General features: G+C 40.8%; 1 protein-coding gene across 1 annotated transcript in view; it reads left to right on the top strand.

The window, feature by feature from the left end:
- The first annotated feature begins 1,204 nt into the window (after nucleotides 1-1,204).
- LOC102784053 (receptor activity-modifying protein 3) overlaps nucleotides 1,205-19,217 on the top strand; it is a 36,609-nt gene continuing 18,596 nt past the window's right edge. The window contains exon 1 of the mRNA XM_006809417.3: nucleotides 1,205-1,519. Within this exon, the coding sequence (XP_006809480.1) occupies nucleotides 1,468-1,519 (52 nt within the window). The 5' untranslated portion in view covers nucleotides 1,205-1,467. The remainder of the gene's footprint in view (nucleotides 1,520-19,217) is intronic.

Here is a 19,217-nt window from a genome sequence, read left to right as displayed (position 1 = left end):
CGTAGCAAAGAAACTCTCATTTGATGTGAGAATTAAATCAAACTGGGTAGGCGTTTATAATAATGTCACACTATTCAGCTTTAGGGTATTAATAAGGCATTAATAAGTACTTAATTCATCATTGTTATAGCATTAATCTTCCTTCATAAATACCAAAATTCTGACTATGATTGTTGCTCTCAGTGACGTAGCAGCAGCTGCTCACGGTGTAACAGTAATAGATGGATAACCATATGTGTATTTATAAATGACACAATAAGGAGGATATTGGTCGCCAGTCTCTAGCTGCATACATAACACACACAAATAAGCAGACATCCATTTTGACCACTATATTCAACATGGCATCGACAAACCGTGCCTACTTCTATGTATTTTCAATGGATTAATAATAAGCTTTTGACAATCCATCAGTTTGTCAGAAGACAGTAATCAGGGTATATTTATGAGTGCAATAACAATTTTTTATAGTCTAAAAAAATAATTTACTGCACCTTAAGCTTGCAAAACAGAGCTACTGTTAGGCTTTAACAGTTAACTACAGAGCAATGCCAATTCTCTATTCTAATTAAACTGGCTGATCCACTTTGTTAAATAGACTAAATGGGGGGAGGCAAAAGGGCTTTCCATCAAAATCCTTTAAATCCAAACACAATCAGGACATGTTTAATTTGAATTTGAGTGCGCTCGGCTGTTGCGTAATCTTAATGTTACACAAGGCTTTAATCATTTTCTGTTTTTAATCCAGGCAGACTGATTGAGAGTGCAGTGTGAAAAGAAACCACACGAGGTCAGTATTGCTTCATCGAAAAAAAGTTTGGGTCGTTGTGACCTAAAGTGGAGCAACATTTAGACCATCGGAACTACACGATAATTAAAACGTACAAATATAACGATTTCATTTCATTTGAAAAGACTATGAAAGCTCTTTTAAGCCGCATTATGTGAGCACGTGTTCAAATACAGAATAGGCCTATTATTGGAGAGGTGGTGGTGGGGAGGTGACCTGTTTTTATTTGCTCCTGATGAATCCTTATGTCATTTACATATCAACTACAATTCCGCGTCTCACTTTTAAATGTCTCCAGTCGCCTGCTGAGAATTAATTGGTAACCACTGTGTGATCCGAACTGTGTGTGACTGCGCCCCTCCCCTCTCTCCCGAGGATGCAGGACGGGTTTACGGTCCTGAGCTGTGACTCCTGACGGCACAGAGAAGCTCCGCGATCATCACGAGGACAGTCCATAATCGCGCTCTGGCATCCGATTTCTTTCTTTTAATTTCTTTCTTTTTCTTCTTTTTTTCTGGCGCCTTTTCTTCCCCCCTTAAAAAAACACCCTTCTTCTCTGACAGCATGAAGGAACTCGCTCTTTTGGGATAATTTCAAGTATGGATCGCTTCAAATGTACATTTTCGCGGAGCTGCAGCTGATCTTTCGTTCAAGTCTGACTGGATTCTCGCAGCGTGATGGATATAAATGAGTTCGCGGTGCTGAAACTTTTTGTTGTTGGGGTTTTAAGTGAGTATTTGATTAACTGTTTTTATTTAACTATCATTGAAATCTCCTCCTCGTTCTATCTGAGCTGTAACAGAAATTGCTTCACATAAAAACAGCTCTTTGCAGCCAGAGTTGTTTTCCATGTATCTCCATATATGCGCACTGGAGCAGGATGCTATTCTCTGATTCCATGTTGCACATTTACACCTGCAAATGCAAATACCCCTGCGTTGGTCTGTTATATTAATGCGCTCCTCTGCACTGCCCAGCTGCAGAGCGCACACAGTCGTGTTCTCTAGGAAGTGTCAGGAACATCTATCATATCTCATAACTCATGCACTGAAGGGAGGATAAGCAGTTGCATCACGGCATCATGCCCCAGTGGACAAACCTGACCTATATATCAGGGCCAGTGTTTTTTTTTTTAATTTCTTTTTCTGGTACAAGGGTAAAATCATGTATGAAATCAGGTTTCCGTGGGGTGCCAAATGTAGATGTTCTGATGGATGGGTTGCGTTTTGCTCTGTATTGACAGAGTGCTCAGTGGTGGCTGCCATCAGTTATAATGTGAACCCCAATAACCTGCTGTTGTGACGGAGCCCCTTTGACAGCCTATAACCTATAACAATCAAAATCAGGGAGGTGTAATCCACATAATGACTCGGTGATGAAGAGGAGTTCAGTTGCAGAGACTCTTTCCACGATCTATTGAGCTGTTATATTGTTTCGGCACCATCTTGACACTCACTGAAAATACCCAGCTTACCCAGGTTTTGATTTTTAAGGACTTCTTTTCTAGTAGCTACCTCTGTACACCTGAGGTGGATAAAAGAAAAAAGCTGTGTCTAACACACTGCAGAAAGTTCTTTTTTAATGACATTTTGATGCCAGTTAAGCTTGCTGTATGCTGAAGGATGTGGTCAGTGTCTTGCCAGGACCTTCAGCCCACAGTCCCTTGGACCTCTGCCATGTAACAGCTGTCAGCGCTGTAAGGCCAAGAAAAACTTAGATGGACATTTTCTGACAAGATTATCCTTCCAAAATTCCCAGTCTGCTGCAATAAAAAGCCAAAGAAAAATAAATATTATTATGCATGCACTCAGACTGGAGAGATGGCGGAATAGCCGCAGATGCTGCTACAACAAGTTATATTCCCATGATGTAAGGACGCACAGCAGCGGTTTCCTGTGACAGCTCTTGTCTGCACCAAAAGATTTTCCCATCAAGCTCCCTATTAGGGAGAGAAAGCAGATGCCGTGCGTTCAAAGAAAACCCGAACACACTGCACTGAGTCGCCACAAATTGTTTTCTTTTAGTGGAGGTCTGGCATATTGGGTGCAGCCGAAAGTAGACAAGAGGGTCCCCATCTGTGCTGCAGAAAGAGAGTGATTCCCCCTGACTGTGAGGCATCTGCTAAGCCCAGTAAACAGTTATTCGTACTTTCTGACAGTGAGGGGAAAAAGCCCCGGGGCCCCTCTGTTTCAGCACCATGTGAAGAAGAAGAAACGAAGAAAAAAATGCTGTGAAGATGTGTTTTAAAGCTCTTTTAAAATGCTATTCATAGACCTGCTGGGAGGTTATAGCATGGAGCTCTTTTTTAATGCATGCGGCTGCTGTCTTATCATCTAGACGAGGCAGACATTCACTGCTGTTTAGGAATCAAGAGAAGTCATTTGTTTAATGCTGACTGCTGAAGTTGGAGTAAATAAGGAATAAAGGAAAATGCAACTTAAGGCAAAAAAAGAAGAAGCATATTTTCATTACAGTATTTTCTCACCATTCACTGTCAGGGAACCAACAATAACCATGTTTTTACAGGCTCCCTCAGCTCTAGCTCACACTATCTTTGAACATTTTAGTGCAAAACTGACGTGACAGAACAAATAAATGCCACTGCCACTGGTCAGTGTCATCAAGGGTGATAGCAGTCAGCAAAGCCAAACTCAGCTTAGACCAGGCTTAGGCTGGAATATTTGTTTCATCCCTGGGGTGAATAAAAAAAGCTTTTTTTTGTTTTCTTGTCAACATATTCCACAAAAAGCCAAAGCCAGCTGTTGGATTTGAGTTGACTTAACTGATTTTGAAAATGATGTCACCATGGTGGTCCCAGAAGCTAAGCAGTGTTGCGCCTGGTTAGTACTGGGATGGGAGACAGCCTGGGGATACCAGGTGCTACAAGATTGTGGGTGGTTCAGGAGAAGGGGAGCTCTGAGGTGTTTTCCTTCGCAGTGAGAAAGTATGAATGGGGTGAGCAAGTTGTAAAGTAATTGGAAGGTTGGTAGTTAGATCCCTGGCTCTGTAGTCTACATGGGGAAGATACTGAAACATTTGATGTGCATGACTATAAGGCAGAGAGCTCTTACACTTAGAAAAGTACTCTATGTGCTTTCATGAATGAGGCATGTTGCATACAGAGTAGAAAAGCCCTATATAAGAACCAGTCCGTTTACTAAAAAAATCCAACCTCTTATTTCTGAAGCTAAGTGTGGCTATTAAAAGCTCACTGGCTTATTTGATATTATGGTATTGCCTTGAAACAAGGTTGTGAAAAAAAACATGTTTTGAAATATATGCTTTTCACAAGATCCAGTCAATTTAAAAGTAATCCCGTGTCCTTAGCAGAGATGAATGGCCTCAAGCTTTACAGTAACACGCTGCTAGTTTTCATCTTTTTATGAGATTTGTTAAGAAAAATATCAGTTACAATGGTGAGACACCCCACCTGTTCCCACAGGTGAAGTGTCATAAGACTGTCTGACACTGCATTATTGCGTCATTATACTCAGGAAAGGGCACGTTTGAGTGAAAACCGATGGTGTGAGAAAGCTTTCAGTTTTGCTCGTGAACGAGTCGCTGATCCGCTGTCGCTGTTACTGCTCAGCTGTAACAGCGGTGACAGCGTGTTTAGAGTGTTATTAATCTTTCAGATGCCTGTTAAAGTTTCATGCACCATGAGTGGCTTGAACTTTGTCGCCCCGCTCATCCTGCTCATATCAAAGTCTAATGCCGAGGTCTTCCTGAGTCCGGGCTACTGTGCAGTGTTGGTGATGGACCCATTAGTCATGTCTGTCTCTTAAGGTTTTTCACTCAAAAAACCTATTTACATGTGCATTTAACAACAACAAAAATGTGGATAATTTTAACGTTATGTGCATTAGTGATTCATAGATGAAACAAGTAAACATAAAGGTTATCATGTAGTAAAAATGCTGAAATGTTTTCCTTCTCACTGATCTAAATGATGCAGCCCCACAGGGAAAACTGCTCGATTGAGGATTGAAGCTTAATGGAGATGAAGAAAAGCTCGTTGTGCTCTTTGAGGCACAAAAGCTCCTGCAGGTCAAATAATATGAGAACACTGCAAACCAGCAGCTCATTAGCTAATATTTACAGCAGCCGTCATTGCTGCTTGTTTCACAGCTACACAGCAAGAGAGCAGAGTTACCTGGAGACCGGACAGAGGGAAGGTTTCCGTCTGCAGATCCGGCTCTAATGAGCTCGACTGGAAATGGGAAGTAAGCTGGATGTGTAATGATAGACCGACACCAGTTACTGAAGCCACGCTTAATGACAATGTGCCATTTTATCCACAGAGGACAAAATATTTTCAGTCGCCCAGTCACTTAGTAAAAATACATACAGTTTATTTCTATAGCACGTTGTTCTGTACAAGTTGTACAAAACATACACTACGCATTACAGTCACTAAACCGACAAGAAATATAGAGTAAAAATCAAATAGAGCAAGACTGCTGAACTAGAACCTGTAAACTGGTTTTTAACAGTGTTTTAAAGTGATTGAGAGACAGAGCAGCTCTTATGTGACACCAGAAAAGCCTCTGTCGCCTCTGCTTTTAAGCTTGGATCTAGGAATATTTTAGACCAGCTGGTCGTAGACCTCAGTGCTCTTTATATCATGCAGTTGACAAAGTTACAACTGAGCCAACATCTAAAGGATCACAATAGTCTAATCAAGAGGTAATAAAAGCATGAATTAGTCTCTCAAAGTCATGTTGCTTGGAGGCGTACCTCACCTTACAGAAGAGCCTTTGAAATACACTTGTCTTAACAACAGATCTAATCTGTTCATCAGATTTTAAAGCACAGTGAAAAATCACACCAGTGACATGTGACAGTAACAGGCTGAGAGGCCTGTCTTAGCTGTCATACCCATCTAACAGGCTGGATTGCTGGAAGTAAATAATTTCTCTGTTGGTTTTGTTCACATTGAGGAAGCTTATCTCCAACCATAACTGTACATCTTTAGGACAGTTCACCAGAGCCTGAAAGGAAGAATGGCTGTTTGCTTGTGTCGATGCTGTTTGTTTAGATTTCTTCAGCACAGAAAGGGGTTTGCAGCAGCTGTGAGAAGGGATCATCCACAAGGCCTGCAAGGTCTGCGATGTGAGACAGTTTAGAAATGATATAGAGGAAGAGGGCCTTGACCAGGGATTGGGTAAAGTTTTAAGGTCAATCAAACTTTGTCTTATAGTAGTTTTGTTCTATTTGTGATCATTTTGGCTACTGCCATTAAACTATGTACAGGGAAAGATTTCAGTCAAAGTTATCAAAGTCAGCTTCAGTTGTTGCAGAGAGAACTGGACACGTGAAAGAAGTCTGACGAAACCCCTTGAGTGCTGCCACTTGAATCAGAATGAGTTTCAAAATGGCCAAAAAAAGGAGAAGAAATAAACCTTGTAGACGTAGAGCCAAGAAACCTCACAAGACCTCTTCATCTCCCTCCTCATTTCATTTCTACTTGAAGCAAAACCTGGAGAATAAATTATCCCCGGCTTGCGTAACACAAGTCTGCAACAGAGCCCCCTGTGGCTTATTTGCAGCGATGTGTGTGGGGGAGGTTATCTGTCAGCTTCTGACAAGGAAGAAGATTGTGAAATGAAAATGATGATTTCTCTGATTCTGTCCGACATATTTTAAAACCCTATTCTGACCTTTCCATTTGGAGTCTTGTTGAGTTACTGGAGTCCACAGCTGAGTTTTTCTTGTAGTAAAGAGGAGTTTATTAATATTAATAATGCTGGGGAGGGCTTTGCTTTTAATGTTCAGACCTGCTTAATGTCTGCACGGTCCCTTAAAGGGCTTTCAGACAGGATGTGACAACGACCTCTGAAGTTATTCCCGATGGTTTGTGCCGCTCGGGCGGTGATGAGGACGCGATTGGCCAATAGAAACCTGGCACACAAAATGAAGGAAAAGCTCATACTTTATGTTTCATTTTCCTTAATTATTTGATACAATTTGTGTCGTAGACTGTATATCAATGATAGAAGTAACCACTGTAATGATTTGTTGAATCCCATTCTGAAGCTCAACGAGGACGTTTAATGTCGTCATTTTTGCGCGAAATTTGCTTATTAAGAAACAAAGGATATTGGTTTTTTTTTTTTATTGTTTGACCTTAATTTTACAAAATCAACTCAATACTGTTCTTCATCTCTCATCTGAGAGGTCAAGTGACCTGTTGAGGTTACCTAACCCGGAATGCGAGTGGGGGTTGAGGCACATGACTGCATTGTAGGTGACTGACAGTTGGTGTCATAAGTCACCCCCTCTGTTAAATGATGGTTGTTCACAGTGGACACGGATGGCGTCTCTTCTCTTTCAAACCTCCGATGAGCCGTGAAACCCCAAGTCGCCTTCTTGTCACGCTCCTAAATACCTGAACCTTCTAACTGAAACCACAAACTAATTTTCAGCAGTAGTCAGTTAAAAAGAACATCAGAGGAGATGCCCCCTTCAGGTCATTTGGCAGAATGCAGGTTTAAACTACTTCTGCACTAGTGTTACTGATTTAGACTCATTGCAGAGCCAATGATGTAACCTACTCAAGCAGCTAACATTGTTGCTCACATTTACATTTGTGCTGCTGTATTTTATGTTATTTGCCACGAGCCACATATATTTCTTTATTTCCCACCTGGGTCCCCACTCACTGGGAACCTAGGAGGCTGTTGTAGGCAACTTTTTGTCCTTTTCATTCTAACCTCTCTTCCGGTCATGGCAGATGGCTGGACCTCCCTTAATCTGGTTCTGACAAGGTTCTTCCTGTTAAAAGGGAGTTTTTCCTTCCCACTGTCACCAATTGTTTGCTAAAGGGTGGCCATTTGATTGTTGAAGGTTTTCTCTGTATTAAAGTGGCTGTTGTTGTGATTTAGCACTATATAAATAAAACCGTACTGAGATGAACTGAGCATCAATTGAAATAGCTTCAACAATCTTCCTCCAGGAATTTCCTGGCATTTGTAAGTCCATATATTCATGTTATGATTATATTTTCTCATACTGAGACGATGATTGTTATTCTCTCATGGATAACTACAAAAGCTGTACAAATGCACCGGAGGAAACTGAACTGACTAATCACGATAGCTGTGGCTGCACTGGCCTAAGGTGTAGTCACATTTCTTGAGAGGTGCATGTCAAGGCCAGGCTGTAGGTTAAGGTTAAGGGTTTCAGATGGGTTTGCGGATATGACAAAGTTACAGTGCAGATTTCCCAGTGACCTGTACATCCCCAGTAAAACTTACGTGTGCTCCCAGTATATCTAAAGACTTTTTAAAGTTTCTTAACTGAGGTATTGAAGTATGCAGATTATTTCACTGATCTAATTGCAAAGTTCAAGTAGAAGTTCTGCACTCTCCTTGTTCAGCTCCTCATGTCAGTTTGCTTTAGTCATGCTCTACAATGATGGGATTCATTTTTTCAGGCATCAGTTGGCATTAGTAAATTTTAAATTCTAGACTTTCCTTCTATTTCCTACATATTAAGAAATATTTGGTTTTTAGCTAACAAGAGGACTCCTGAATAATCTGCTCACTAACCCACACACTGGTATGCTTCACTGAAAAGATGGCATGGCTGGAGCCTAAATGTGTCTAAATGTTGTGTTTCTAAAGCTAACATATACAGGTGTAATGTGTGGCCACTGGGGCTTTAGCACATGCAACAATCAGGCTTTCTTTTGTAAAGTAACATGCAATGGGAAATATAATAAATAATTATTCACAGCAGTCAGTTTTAACGTTCCTGTGTTTTCAGCACCCAGCAGTCCACTGCATTAATATTCATTCATAATACATAATTGGTTATTATAAGCTAAGTGGCCAGCCGTATTTGCATGAGTCAGAATTTGATTCGGCTAACTTTTAATTGAACACTTTTGCAGAAGGACTCCTGCACTCGTGCCATCGCTCTCTGAGGTACCGGGCGCTAAGAAAGATGATCATTAAAGGTCTTGGATTCATTAATGCCCCTCTGAAGCCTCTGACTAAGCCTCTCAATTTAAATTTGTGATAGAGAGACTCTGGATTTCACATGACAAACTTTCTCTCTGCCTGTGTTTCCCCTTTGTGCCTCTTCTGATGTCCGTTCTCTTTCACCCTCCTGTCTCTCAGGCAGACAGATGAGCATTTTTTGGCACTGTCCATGGCAGAGGTCTCTCACAGTCCTGGACAACCAGCTGACAGAAACAGAGCTTTTTACAGCTGCAGCCCTTTAATATAATCTGTGGGGAACGAGGCTAAATGTTAATCTGGCTTTCTTCAGCACTGTGTAAATCACTGATTGGATGCTGACATAGCTCACCACCGTGTCACAGCATTTTCTAAATTACAAGGATTGATGGAGGAATTTAATAAAGGGATTTGTCTGGATGTACACATAATTTCCTCACGTCAGATGTCTATTTATCTGTCCAGCTGTATATCCATCACATCCAGGATGAGATTTTGGCCACAGTCACCGTGGTAATGCAGTCCTCTGCTGTGTGCTGCCTTCTTACTGCAAAGACGGTGCCAAAGGGCTCTAATTAATGGCCAGGACAAGTTGACATGTTTACCACAGATCTTTGCTGTGTGTGTGTGTGTGTGTGTGTGTGTGTGTTTACTGCTGCAGTCCTTCAACAACTTTGGACATTTGAGAAAAAGTGCAACTTTTTTTCCATTCTGACTGAAAGGGAGAGAAAATTGAATTTAAAGCACTCAGTTAGCTCGAGCATGAGTACCTGTTTGAATCTCATCATGGGGCCAGAGATCTCAGATTTGTCACTGAGCCAATTTTGGACTTTTATTTGGGAAGTAGAGGTGCTTTTTTTCAGCAGACCTCTGGATTTACAGCTTTGTCTTGTTCTTTGTATCTATGCAACTGTTTTCCGTCTCCATGCCATTTGACGTTTGTTTCAAACCCGACAGAAAGTGGCTGATGTGTCCCGATGGTGTGACGCTGGTTTTGTCTTTCTTCAAATAAGAAGACACAAAGTGGCTTCAGGCTGTTTGAATCTTTGTAGTTTTGAAATTAAATGCTTGTCTGAGGTTGTAGAGTGAGGAAAAACAGATGGAAGTCTGAATTCTAGTGTGGGTTTTACAATTGAAGAAGAGCAGTTGTGCTGTTTCTGCGTGTTCCCAGATTTTTTTAATCATCACATCCATCTTCCCGTCAGCATCCATCCATAACCAGCAGCTTGCACTGATGATCTGTGTAAGGGCACAACTCTTAATGCTCATGTAAGCTGAAAATAAAGCATTTGAAGTAGATCTGCACTCTAAAATATCCTTCACCCTCAACACACGTGGAGCAATACTTCTGAGTAAAATGCAGCTGAACTATATAAACTCAAAAAAAAAAAATCATTAAGGAAAACGCACTTGATATAAACTCAGTTTATTACTAACCAATTACATTTCATTTGACTAGATTCCATAAAATGTAACATTTTAAAGCGTACTTATGTACGAAAATCAAATGGAAACGTTTTATGTAATCAAACAGCTAAACTCAGCACTTTGGGCATAAGTCTTAGACTCTGTTACAGTAACTTTGTATGATTTACAGTTCATTGAGTTCTGTTTTAATAATACAGAGAAAACCTCCGACATTCAAATTACACTCTCTGAGCAAGCACTTAGTGACAGAGTGAAGGAAAAACTCCAGATCTGTGTGACAACCATATTAAGAATATCTTCATCATAAGTGACATCACAGATATCAAAGAGGAGGATAACCTGTCGATCGGTGGCGTGTTTAGATCCATCTGAAGCTTCAGTGTTCGGCTCAGTGGATTTATCGTTCATTCACTGACCTCACTATTTGAAACTTTGTTTAATGTGAGCATCCACAATTGTCACACTGTATATATGGCAGAAAATGAGGAACAGTGGGTCCACTTTAAATGAAAGTGCTTCATTTAGATATTCCCCGACAGACAGAAATGTCGAATGCTCGGCGCTCCCACAAACAAGCCGTGATAGCTCATCGACAGATTGCCCCCATAGGGGCCCGTTTTCTGCTGAAGCCTGGCTGTAATTTTCCTCTCCACATGGTAAATGGACTGCATTTATATAGAGCCGTTACCCCAGAAGCCCATTCACCCACGACATGCTGCTCCACCACCTCAACTGCTGGTGCCCTACATTTATACAAACAGTATAATGGGAAGGGTAAGAAGAGCATTTATCTGCAGAAAATCCCTTGTCATGGTTTCTCTCTTCTCCACCGCTGGTATTTTATTTCTGTCTGTCTCCGTCCTGGCCATCCAGTAGTCCCCCTCTTCTCCTCCTCATCTTCCTGCTTTTGTTTGCCAAGTACCCAGAGTTCCTCTGTGTCTTGCACATCTGTCTCATTCTCCAGTCTCGTCTTCCTCTCCCTCCTGCTTGACCCTCAGATCCCCTCAGAGGGAAGACTTCACTCTTGATAGAAACAGCCTGGACACTCCTTCTCAAGCCTAGACGCGGTTATGGTGGGAGCAGAGAAACAGCTTGTGTTGTCAGACCAATTATTTATACCTTCTGTAAACAGTCTCACCAAGAGTGGAAGCATTCTGGCTTGTTTTCTCACCCATGTAGTGCTGTCCAGTCATGGCTTGAAGTGGGTGGGAATCACGGGTCAGTTTCAGAAAGTTACAAAAATGATGGATGGATATTTGGATGGGAGTTTTCATAACTCCATCAATTTCCATCAGTTAGGGGAAACAGTTCAGACCCGTTAGGAGAGCGGAAACCCCCCCTGGGTTTAATCTGTACTGAAGTGAAGAAGCAGTTATAGCCTAAGATAGGTGATTTTTAAGACTGATATCCATATTTGTTGATTTAAAAATCTAATATTACAAGATATTGACCAATATTTTCTTTTTTGTCATATACAATAAACATAAACAGATTTTCTCAACATTTATAATGTTTTTATTCACTGGTTTGCGCTTCGCCAAAATCTGCTTGGATCAGCTGTTTATCCTGTTTGTGCCAAATACGTGTTTCCAACAGGTTGCTTAGTGCACTCTGGTGGTAAAAGGTGTTGTTGATGCATATTTTTGTTTTTACAGCCATTCTCTTCTTTGATTTTTACATTTTCATTTAACGTCTGTTATAAATGCCGAACCAGCAAAGCTACTATTGGCCGATAAAATCAGCCAAATGGGCTCTAACAGTATTACTTTCTAATCTTTGCTCTTGTTTAATTTTAGCCATGAAAAACCAGTTTGGGATCCAGAAAGAAATGGTGCCAACATTTGAACAATCACCTCCCTTCAGATTTACCTCATTTGTTCCTTTTCAAACTCCCCAGTGGTTTTTTCTGCCAATGTTTCTATTGTTTAGTCTCCTTGACAGAGTCACTGAATTAATTTCTGTTTGCCTCACCTGGCACTTCAGCTGGTAGGTGCATAATAATCACTCAGCAGTCTGTCACTCTGGCTGTGCCTCACTATAAATCCCTAAGGCTTGTTCCAATGGGGGCCGAGTGAGAATAGAAACTGATCACCAGTTTTTGCAATTTCACTTCTCTCATCTCGGTGTAAAATGATTTCCTTTGACTGGGAAAGAAAAGGCTTTCCAAAGAAAGCTGAATCCATAAAAAAGTCACGTGTGTCTGCCAGGGCATTTTCAGATCTGCAATAAACATCTGAAGCTTTTCATCAATTCTGAGCCTTCTGCAACAGCAGCAGCAGCAGCAGCTGGCTTCTATGGTTGACTGCTGAGAAATCCAGATTTATTTTACTTTAGCAGGAACCCTCCTGTCATTGACAGATGCCACGTTGTGCTTTGAGCGATGTCTCCAAATATGGCGACCAATATTTGATGGATATGAGTTCATAATTGCAAACAAGAATTTTCCAACTAGCTGCAACAAAGTTATTGCTCAAGTTATTAGGAAGAGCGGAAGCCTAAAGCAGAAAAAGTTAAGAGACATATGGCAGGTAGTCTCATCTGCTGATTTTTTGAGTTAGGAGTTTATACTGGCAACCTCTGAGTTCCCTTTAAGAGAACATGTAATTATAATGTTTAGAGCTCAAACAGGTCATGTGGCTCAAACTGTGTATAATATTAATAGACCAACAGACAATTATCACTGTCAACTCTATGGATGTTTGGCCAGCAGCTTCAACTTTTTCAGTTTTATCAATTTTATTATTTATATAACACCAAATCACTACGACTGTTGCCTTGAGGCAATTGTGAGTTTTTTTTCTAATTAGAAATTAGATGTTTGAAAACAGTCCCCTGTTTTCATATGGGTCAATTTTAAACAGAAAATGAATGTGGAAATACTTGAAATATCAGCAAGTCGATACCAGCACACTTTTAGTGTGAAGGTCACCACCGGTGCAGAACGCCGTCTGTGAAATTTCCATCGGCGAGAGTAAAATGCATTTGGGAGGCTAACAATGAAATATTGTATAATAAGTGAGTGACAAATAAAAAAGGACCTTGGCACAGAATTGAATCTGCACTTTCACTACAAGTAAATATGTACTCTGAACTTATTAATAAAATCTGAAAAAAACAAAGCCAGTGCAGGGAGCATAAACTCTCTGTGTCTGCTATAAAAGGCCAGTTTCTCAGACACAGCACGCACTGAGCAAAATCGATACAGGATTTACTGTCTCACAGTTTATCCCAGGGATCACACAATGGAGCACCAAAAGAAACTCACCAGGACAGTTTTTCTTTTTGGCCTTTTCTTTTGGAGTTTTTTGCGGTGTGACTTCACATGACCCAAACAGGTCAGCCTTTCTATCACAACAACATCCTCCCGTTGCCTTTTTGTTGGATCAGTACCCCACAATTGCCACTGCACTCCAGCTGCCTGTTAGAAGGTCACACAGCTCCAGTGATAATAGGAATGATTGACAGCGTGTCTGTCTGTGTGTCACAGTTATTACTGCTGGAAAGGGCTAGGGAAATCAGTGTTAATGGATTACAAATTCTGGTTTCTGCTCTGAGAACAGGTCAGCATTAATTTCAGGAAGAAGGAGAAGTACTTCTGGCACATTGGCTTTAGTATCTTAAATTTTTTTATCACAGTCGAAAAGCGCTGCCAGTTGTTGGGGGAAGCTTTCTGGAAACCAAAGGGAAACAACCAATGTGTGGGTAACCTTCTGAGTCAAAGAGAAAATAAACTAAATCAGGAAAGAGGGTTGGAGATAAGTAGCAACATCCTCTTGGCACAAACACTTGTGCTAGCACTGCATTTGAGGCTACTAATCATCTCAATCTGTTTGTTCCCAATTGTTCCCCATTTGACAGAAATCCCCGTTCCATCCATTTCCTCAGTGTTTGCTCAAATCTCAGCTCCGTTTCTGGCCTTCACTTTAAGATTGCCTTTGCTGTAGTTAAAAAGCTTTCTATTTAAGTGAAGGAAAAGCTATCACCTCCACAGCTGTCTTGGTGACCTTGGCACGATAACCTCAGTCACTGTTTGAGGAGCTGTGAACTCTCCTGGATCTTAGCACAGAAGGAAGACCAAACAGGGAAGAAGGATTTCCCAAAAACAGGTGGCTTTAATTTTGGACCATCTTGGTAAACACTACTGCTTTACTGCTTTTGCTTTAAAAAAAATCCACTAACCTCTTGCTTCTTCCTTAGAAGTCACAGCAAACTAAACAGACATTTTCCTTCTGAGTCTTATGTGCTCATTGATCTAGCTTGCACCAGTTGTTTTTCCTGCAGCTGGTGAACACAGGGGGGCGGCATGCCTTGAAAAGCCAAAAAGTGAGAGATCTTCAAAGTCTCTTCAAAGAGTAGAGAGGGTGCAAACATCATTCAGTCATGCATACTAAATGGTGTTTGCAGATAAGAATAAGACTCAAAATTATTCAGACACGCAAATTTTACTTGGTTCACCTCACCTGCCTTTAGTGTTTTTTTCCACAGAAACACTGTTTTTTTTTACAGCACTCAGCACCAGAAGCAGCTTTTAAATTGAACAACTTAATACTGTACGAGTTTGGGTGTGAATTTGTCTGAAATCTTTTGCTGGGTTGGTTTAAAGCAGGGAGGTTGGGAATTGATTAGCCAGCAAATCAATACATCTAGTTTATTGTTCAAGGGCGTACCTCAGGGTTCTATTGTAGGCCCATTATAATTAGCATATACATATATAATCTTTCAAGTATGCTTCCAGCTGTGTGCTTCTGTCCAATCTTATTTAAAAACAGATTTTGGGGCTTCTTCTCTTTTGGACAGGTACAGTGAAAACTGACAGAAAAGTGAAGGAAGACATGCAGCAAAGGACTGGGAGTCAAACTCCAACCCGGGCCGGTTGCTCTCAGTCATTCGGCATATAGTTGTCTGCTCATCCCACTGACCTAAACCGGCACACTCCTGTCCAATCTTGTTTACCCCAAGTTAATTGTGCACAAATCCCCATCGTTGGTTGGCCAGGGCGCATTTCACTTCTCTTTTCATCGCTCTTAGTCACTCTTTGTCCTGTCTTTTCCCTCTTCCTCTACATCTATCTTTACAAACCTCAGCATCTCGAACCATTTATCTGCTGCATGGAAAGAAAGGCGAGGCATCTTGCAGTAGATAGAGAGCATGACAAAGAGGACACTTGATTTGTTTCCCTTTTAAATTTCTCTGATGAGATAAAAAAAACAAAAAAACAAAAAACAGGACACAATATAGCTGCAGGCATAGATACAGAGTCAGACAAGGCTTCCATAATTTCCTGTTTAGGATGCATTATATAATCTTTCCTTGTGTTCAAACTAACAGAAGGTTTTTTGTCATGTCATGAAATTAACCTAATTATCTCTTAAAAAAACTCATTACCTTTCTGTCCCAGTGATAATGATGATGAGGAACTAAAATAAGACTGATTTTTATTTAATCCCTATCACTTCCGGCTATGGTTTCAATCTTTCTGGACAGTTTTGGCAGCTCATCTACTTTATTTCATCTTCTATTTCTTCTCCCCTATTTTTATCTAATCTAACAGATAGTAGATGACAGCATAGACAGAGCCAACCAATGCTCAGCTGTCAACCACCACCTGCTAACACTTCGATTTATTTCTCACACACTTCAAAATAACTCAGCTTTACCTGCATAATTTACTCTCTTAATGCTGTTTTTATGTAGTTGCCTTTTGGTTTGAGAGCAGGAGGTAAAAAAAAAAGGATAAAAGCAGTTGAAACTGTGATGGCAAAACAAGTATTTAATGATCATTGTTTATAACATTAAGTTAAAGAAAGGAAAGCTAATAATTGCATCCTGTTAGCATTTTGCTAATTTAAACCCCCACATGCGGAGAATTTAATGAATATTCTGCCTTATGGCTAATTCCTTTGGCTGTACAACAAGGAAAATGCTCAGACTTAATTATCCCAGTTTTATTACATTTATGTTTGGTGCCTGTGTCTTTTCAGCTAGTCGGTTATTATTAGCTATAAATAACAGCTTTGCTGCATTTCCAAATTAAAGGGGCAGTAAATGAAACTGTGTCCACGCCTTTATTTTCACATTAGTTTGTTAGTCCACTTGTGACTTAAAAGCATCTCTTGACTGTAGCCAGTAAGAATAAAGCATGCAGTGACCTGCTGGGGTGGATTGGCTGGAAGCTAACTGGGTCTGAGGCCTACCGTGAGCAAGACTTTGAAGAGACATGCCAGAGGTGAAGAAGTGACTCACTGTAATGAGTGAGAGGAGAGATTTATTTTCAAGTAGTGAACAACAGAAATGCATGACCGATATTAATTGCTGATATGAGGCTAATTGCTTAAAGCATATTCATGTCACGTTAATAGAAACATGAAGCAAATGAGGTGAGGAACAAATGTAAAAAATATTCAGGTGAAATGAATTGTGTGAGTTGCTGAATCAGTTGAAACACTCAAAGATGGTATACTACAAAGGTATACTACTTGAATGTTGAATGAATTTGTGGCTTTCCACATAGTTTACTGTTAGTGGTGAATGTAGACTTCTGGTCCACTGTTGTTTACATCTCTCTCAATGTGTGTGCACATCTATTTACTCTGGAGGAGGCTGTAAAACTTTGTGAAAGGGGTTCAATACGAGCTTGCGAGTCAGTGAAGCTGTGATTTCAGTTCAGGAGAGGAAGCTTGAGATAGAAGAGGAGGAAGAGGATGAGGTGGACATCAGGGAGGAACAACAGCAGTGTTGAAGGAAGGGGCAGAAGAAGGGAAAAAGCCGTAATAAGAAAGAGATGATGAAAATATACATGTATGAATGTGAAATGGTCATACTTTGATTTGAAATGAAAACATGATTTATAAAGACACTACACGTACACTAGATACATAGATAAAACACAATTAGACAGAACAGCGATGTCCACCTCGGGCTCTGTATTCAATAGGGGTGCAACAATACACAAAATTCACGGTTCGGTTCGGTTCGATACTTTGGTGTCACGGTTCGATATTTTTTCGATACACAAAATGTTCATGCCTTTTTATTAATTTGTCATTTATTAAATTTTCACGGTACATTCTGCACCACCTCTCTGTGCGTTCATCATTTGTTTGAAGCCAGCTCACCTCCTGCAGACACTTTTCCGAGAATACGCGCTTCTTTTGTGGTTCGGACTCCTGACATTTCTTTGGAGGTGGAGGAACATCAAAGTAATTGCTTAAAGGAGCTTCTTCGACATCTTTAAGAGTTCTAAACAAATGTCTGTCCTCCTCCTGAAAATCTTATGTATGCAAACACGCGTTGCAACTTCTTATCTTGTGCGCGTTTTTTATTTTGACAGCGAATGCGCACCTGTGGACCACTAATGTGTAGACCTGGTTATTTAGTTCGTCATATTGCAGCCACAGAAATTCTTTTGTCCATGAAACCATAAAGCTGCACTTTCTTTTTGCCTTATAGTCTGATTTGTCATAACTTTTCCGTTTTGTGGTAAGCTTTTCTTTGGCTGTCACTTCTTCACCCTGACCTGTCTTATTTGGCTCAGCAGAACTAAGATATATATCCTGCTGCTTTTACACACGCACTCACATAACACTCAGCGATTCTCTGCGCGATCAACCTCTCACATGTTTAAGCTTGCTGCGGGAGATTTCACTTGTCATGTTTGCATAGTAAGCTAACGATTGATAAGACGATGTCAGAGGAATTGGTGCGCAAATTATCATCACTCACCAATCAGTGCTGTCGCTCTCTATACACAGTTCGCGCGATTGCAAAGTGAAAGCAAAAAACAAGCGCAAATTCAAACGCGATTTCAATATGTCACATATTGACAGTGGCTCACCGATGCCAATGACATAATTACCCAGCTACATTTCCGAAAGAATGCAAAAACATTGACATATATTTTTCCTTCCTACGATAGGCCGACGAGCAGAGCAGGGCAGCCCGACTGGAAAAATCGCTAGCCCCGGGACGTCGGGCTAGTGATTTTGCGAGCCCTGTATCTGATTGAGGAATCACTCATCTTTGGAAAAGAGAGTTTATTACAGAGAAATGGCTCTTTCCAAAATAAAAGCTCTACTATACGCTTCTTCTGGGCTATATTCTCAGCAGCATATTAAACATATCAGGTCCCCATAAGGAGAATCATGTGCTAACGGCTGTCTAAATGACTCGGGTAAAGTTTGTATGCGTGCTTGTTGTTTTTGTCTGCTTCCACTTGTCTTTGCACTAGGATGCTATCGGGTAAATGTGCAGTCATATTCGTTGTGTTCCCACTAGTGCTGTCAGCCTTAATCTGAAATGAGGTTAAGGCCACAACACGGCAAATCTCCGTTAACGAGCTACCGCGGATCGCCCGTGTGTGGGGCTGGACAGCGTCAACACGTTAACAAGCTAACTGCGCTAACACACTAGTTCCCACTCATGTAATTGAGCATTGCGTGGCACATCTGACATACTGTTTTACTTTAGTCCATGACGCGCTTACCTTCAGGGTCATACATCACATGAAGACCAAAATAGTTCCAAACGCCAGATCTGAATGAGGGTGGGGGAGGTTAAATTTGCCATGTTGCAACAAGCTTAACTTCTGTCTAGCTAGCTTGCCCTGCGCTCAGTGAATCTGTGTTCGACTACTCCGCCTAGGCTGCACTGTCGAGCGCAGATCCACTGAGCGCTCAACACAGAAGCACCGTCAGAAGGAAAGTTGATAAAATAAATTAAAAATGTTGTATTGTTCGATACATATGCGTACCGAACCGAAAGCACTGTATCGAACGGTTCAATATCGATACGAGTATCGTTGCACCCCTAGTATTCAAGATGGCGGCTTTAGGAATACAGCTTCCACAAGCTGGCGCCTGCTCCTATGTATTTTTAATGCACTCATTCGATGTTTATGAGAATGCATCAGTTTGTAGGAAGATGTAGAAGTGAAACTTTAAAATGACTTACTGTACCTTTAAGGATGGAACTGCCTATTTTAGTTGCAACTGTGACAAATGCTTTATACTCTGTAATTCTTTGACTTTGTTCATAACCGC

Source organism: Neolamprologus brichardi, chromosome 9 (genome assembly GCF_056152115.1).
Source record: "Neolamprologus brichardi isolate AB-2024 chromosome 9, ASM5615211v1, whole genome shotgun sequence".
NCBI lineage: Eukaryota > Metazoa > Chordata > Actinopteri > Cichliformes > Cichlidae > Neolamprologus > Neolamprologus brichardi.
Note: the sequence above shows the minus strand (reverse complement) of the source record. Positions and strands in the feature narration are given on the sequence as shown.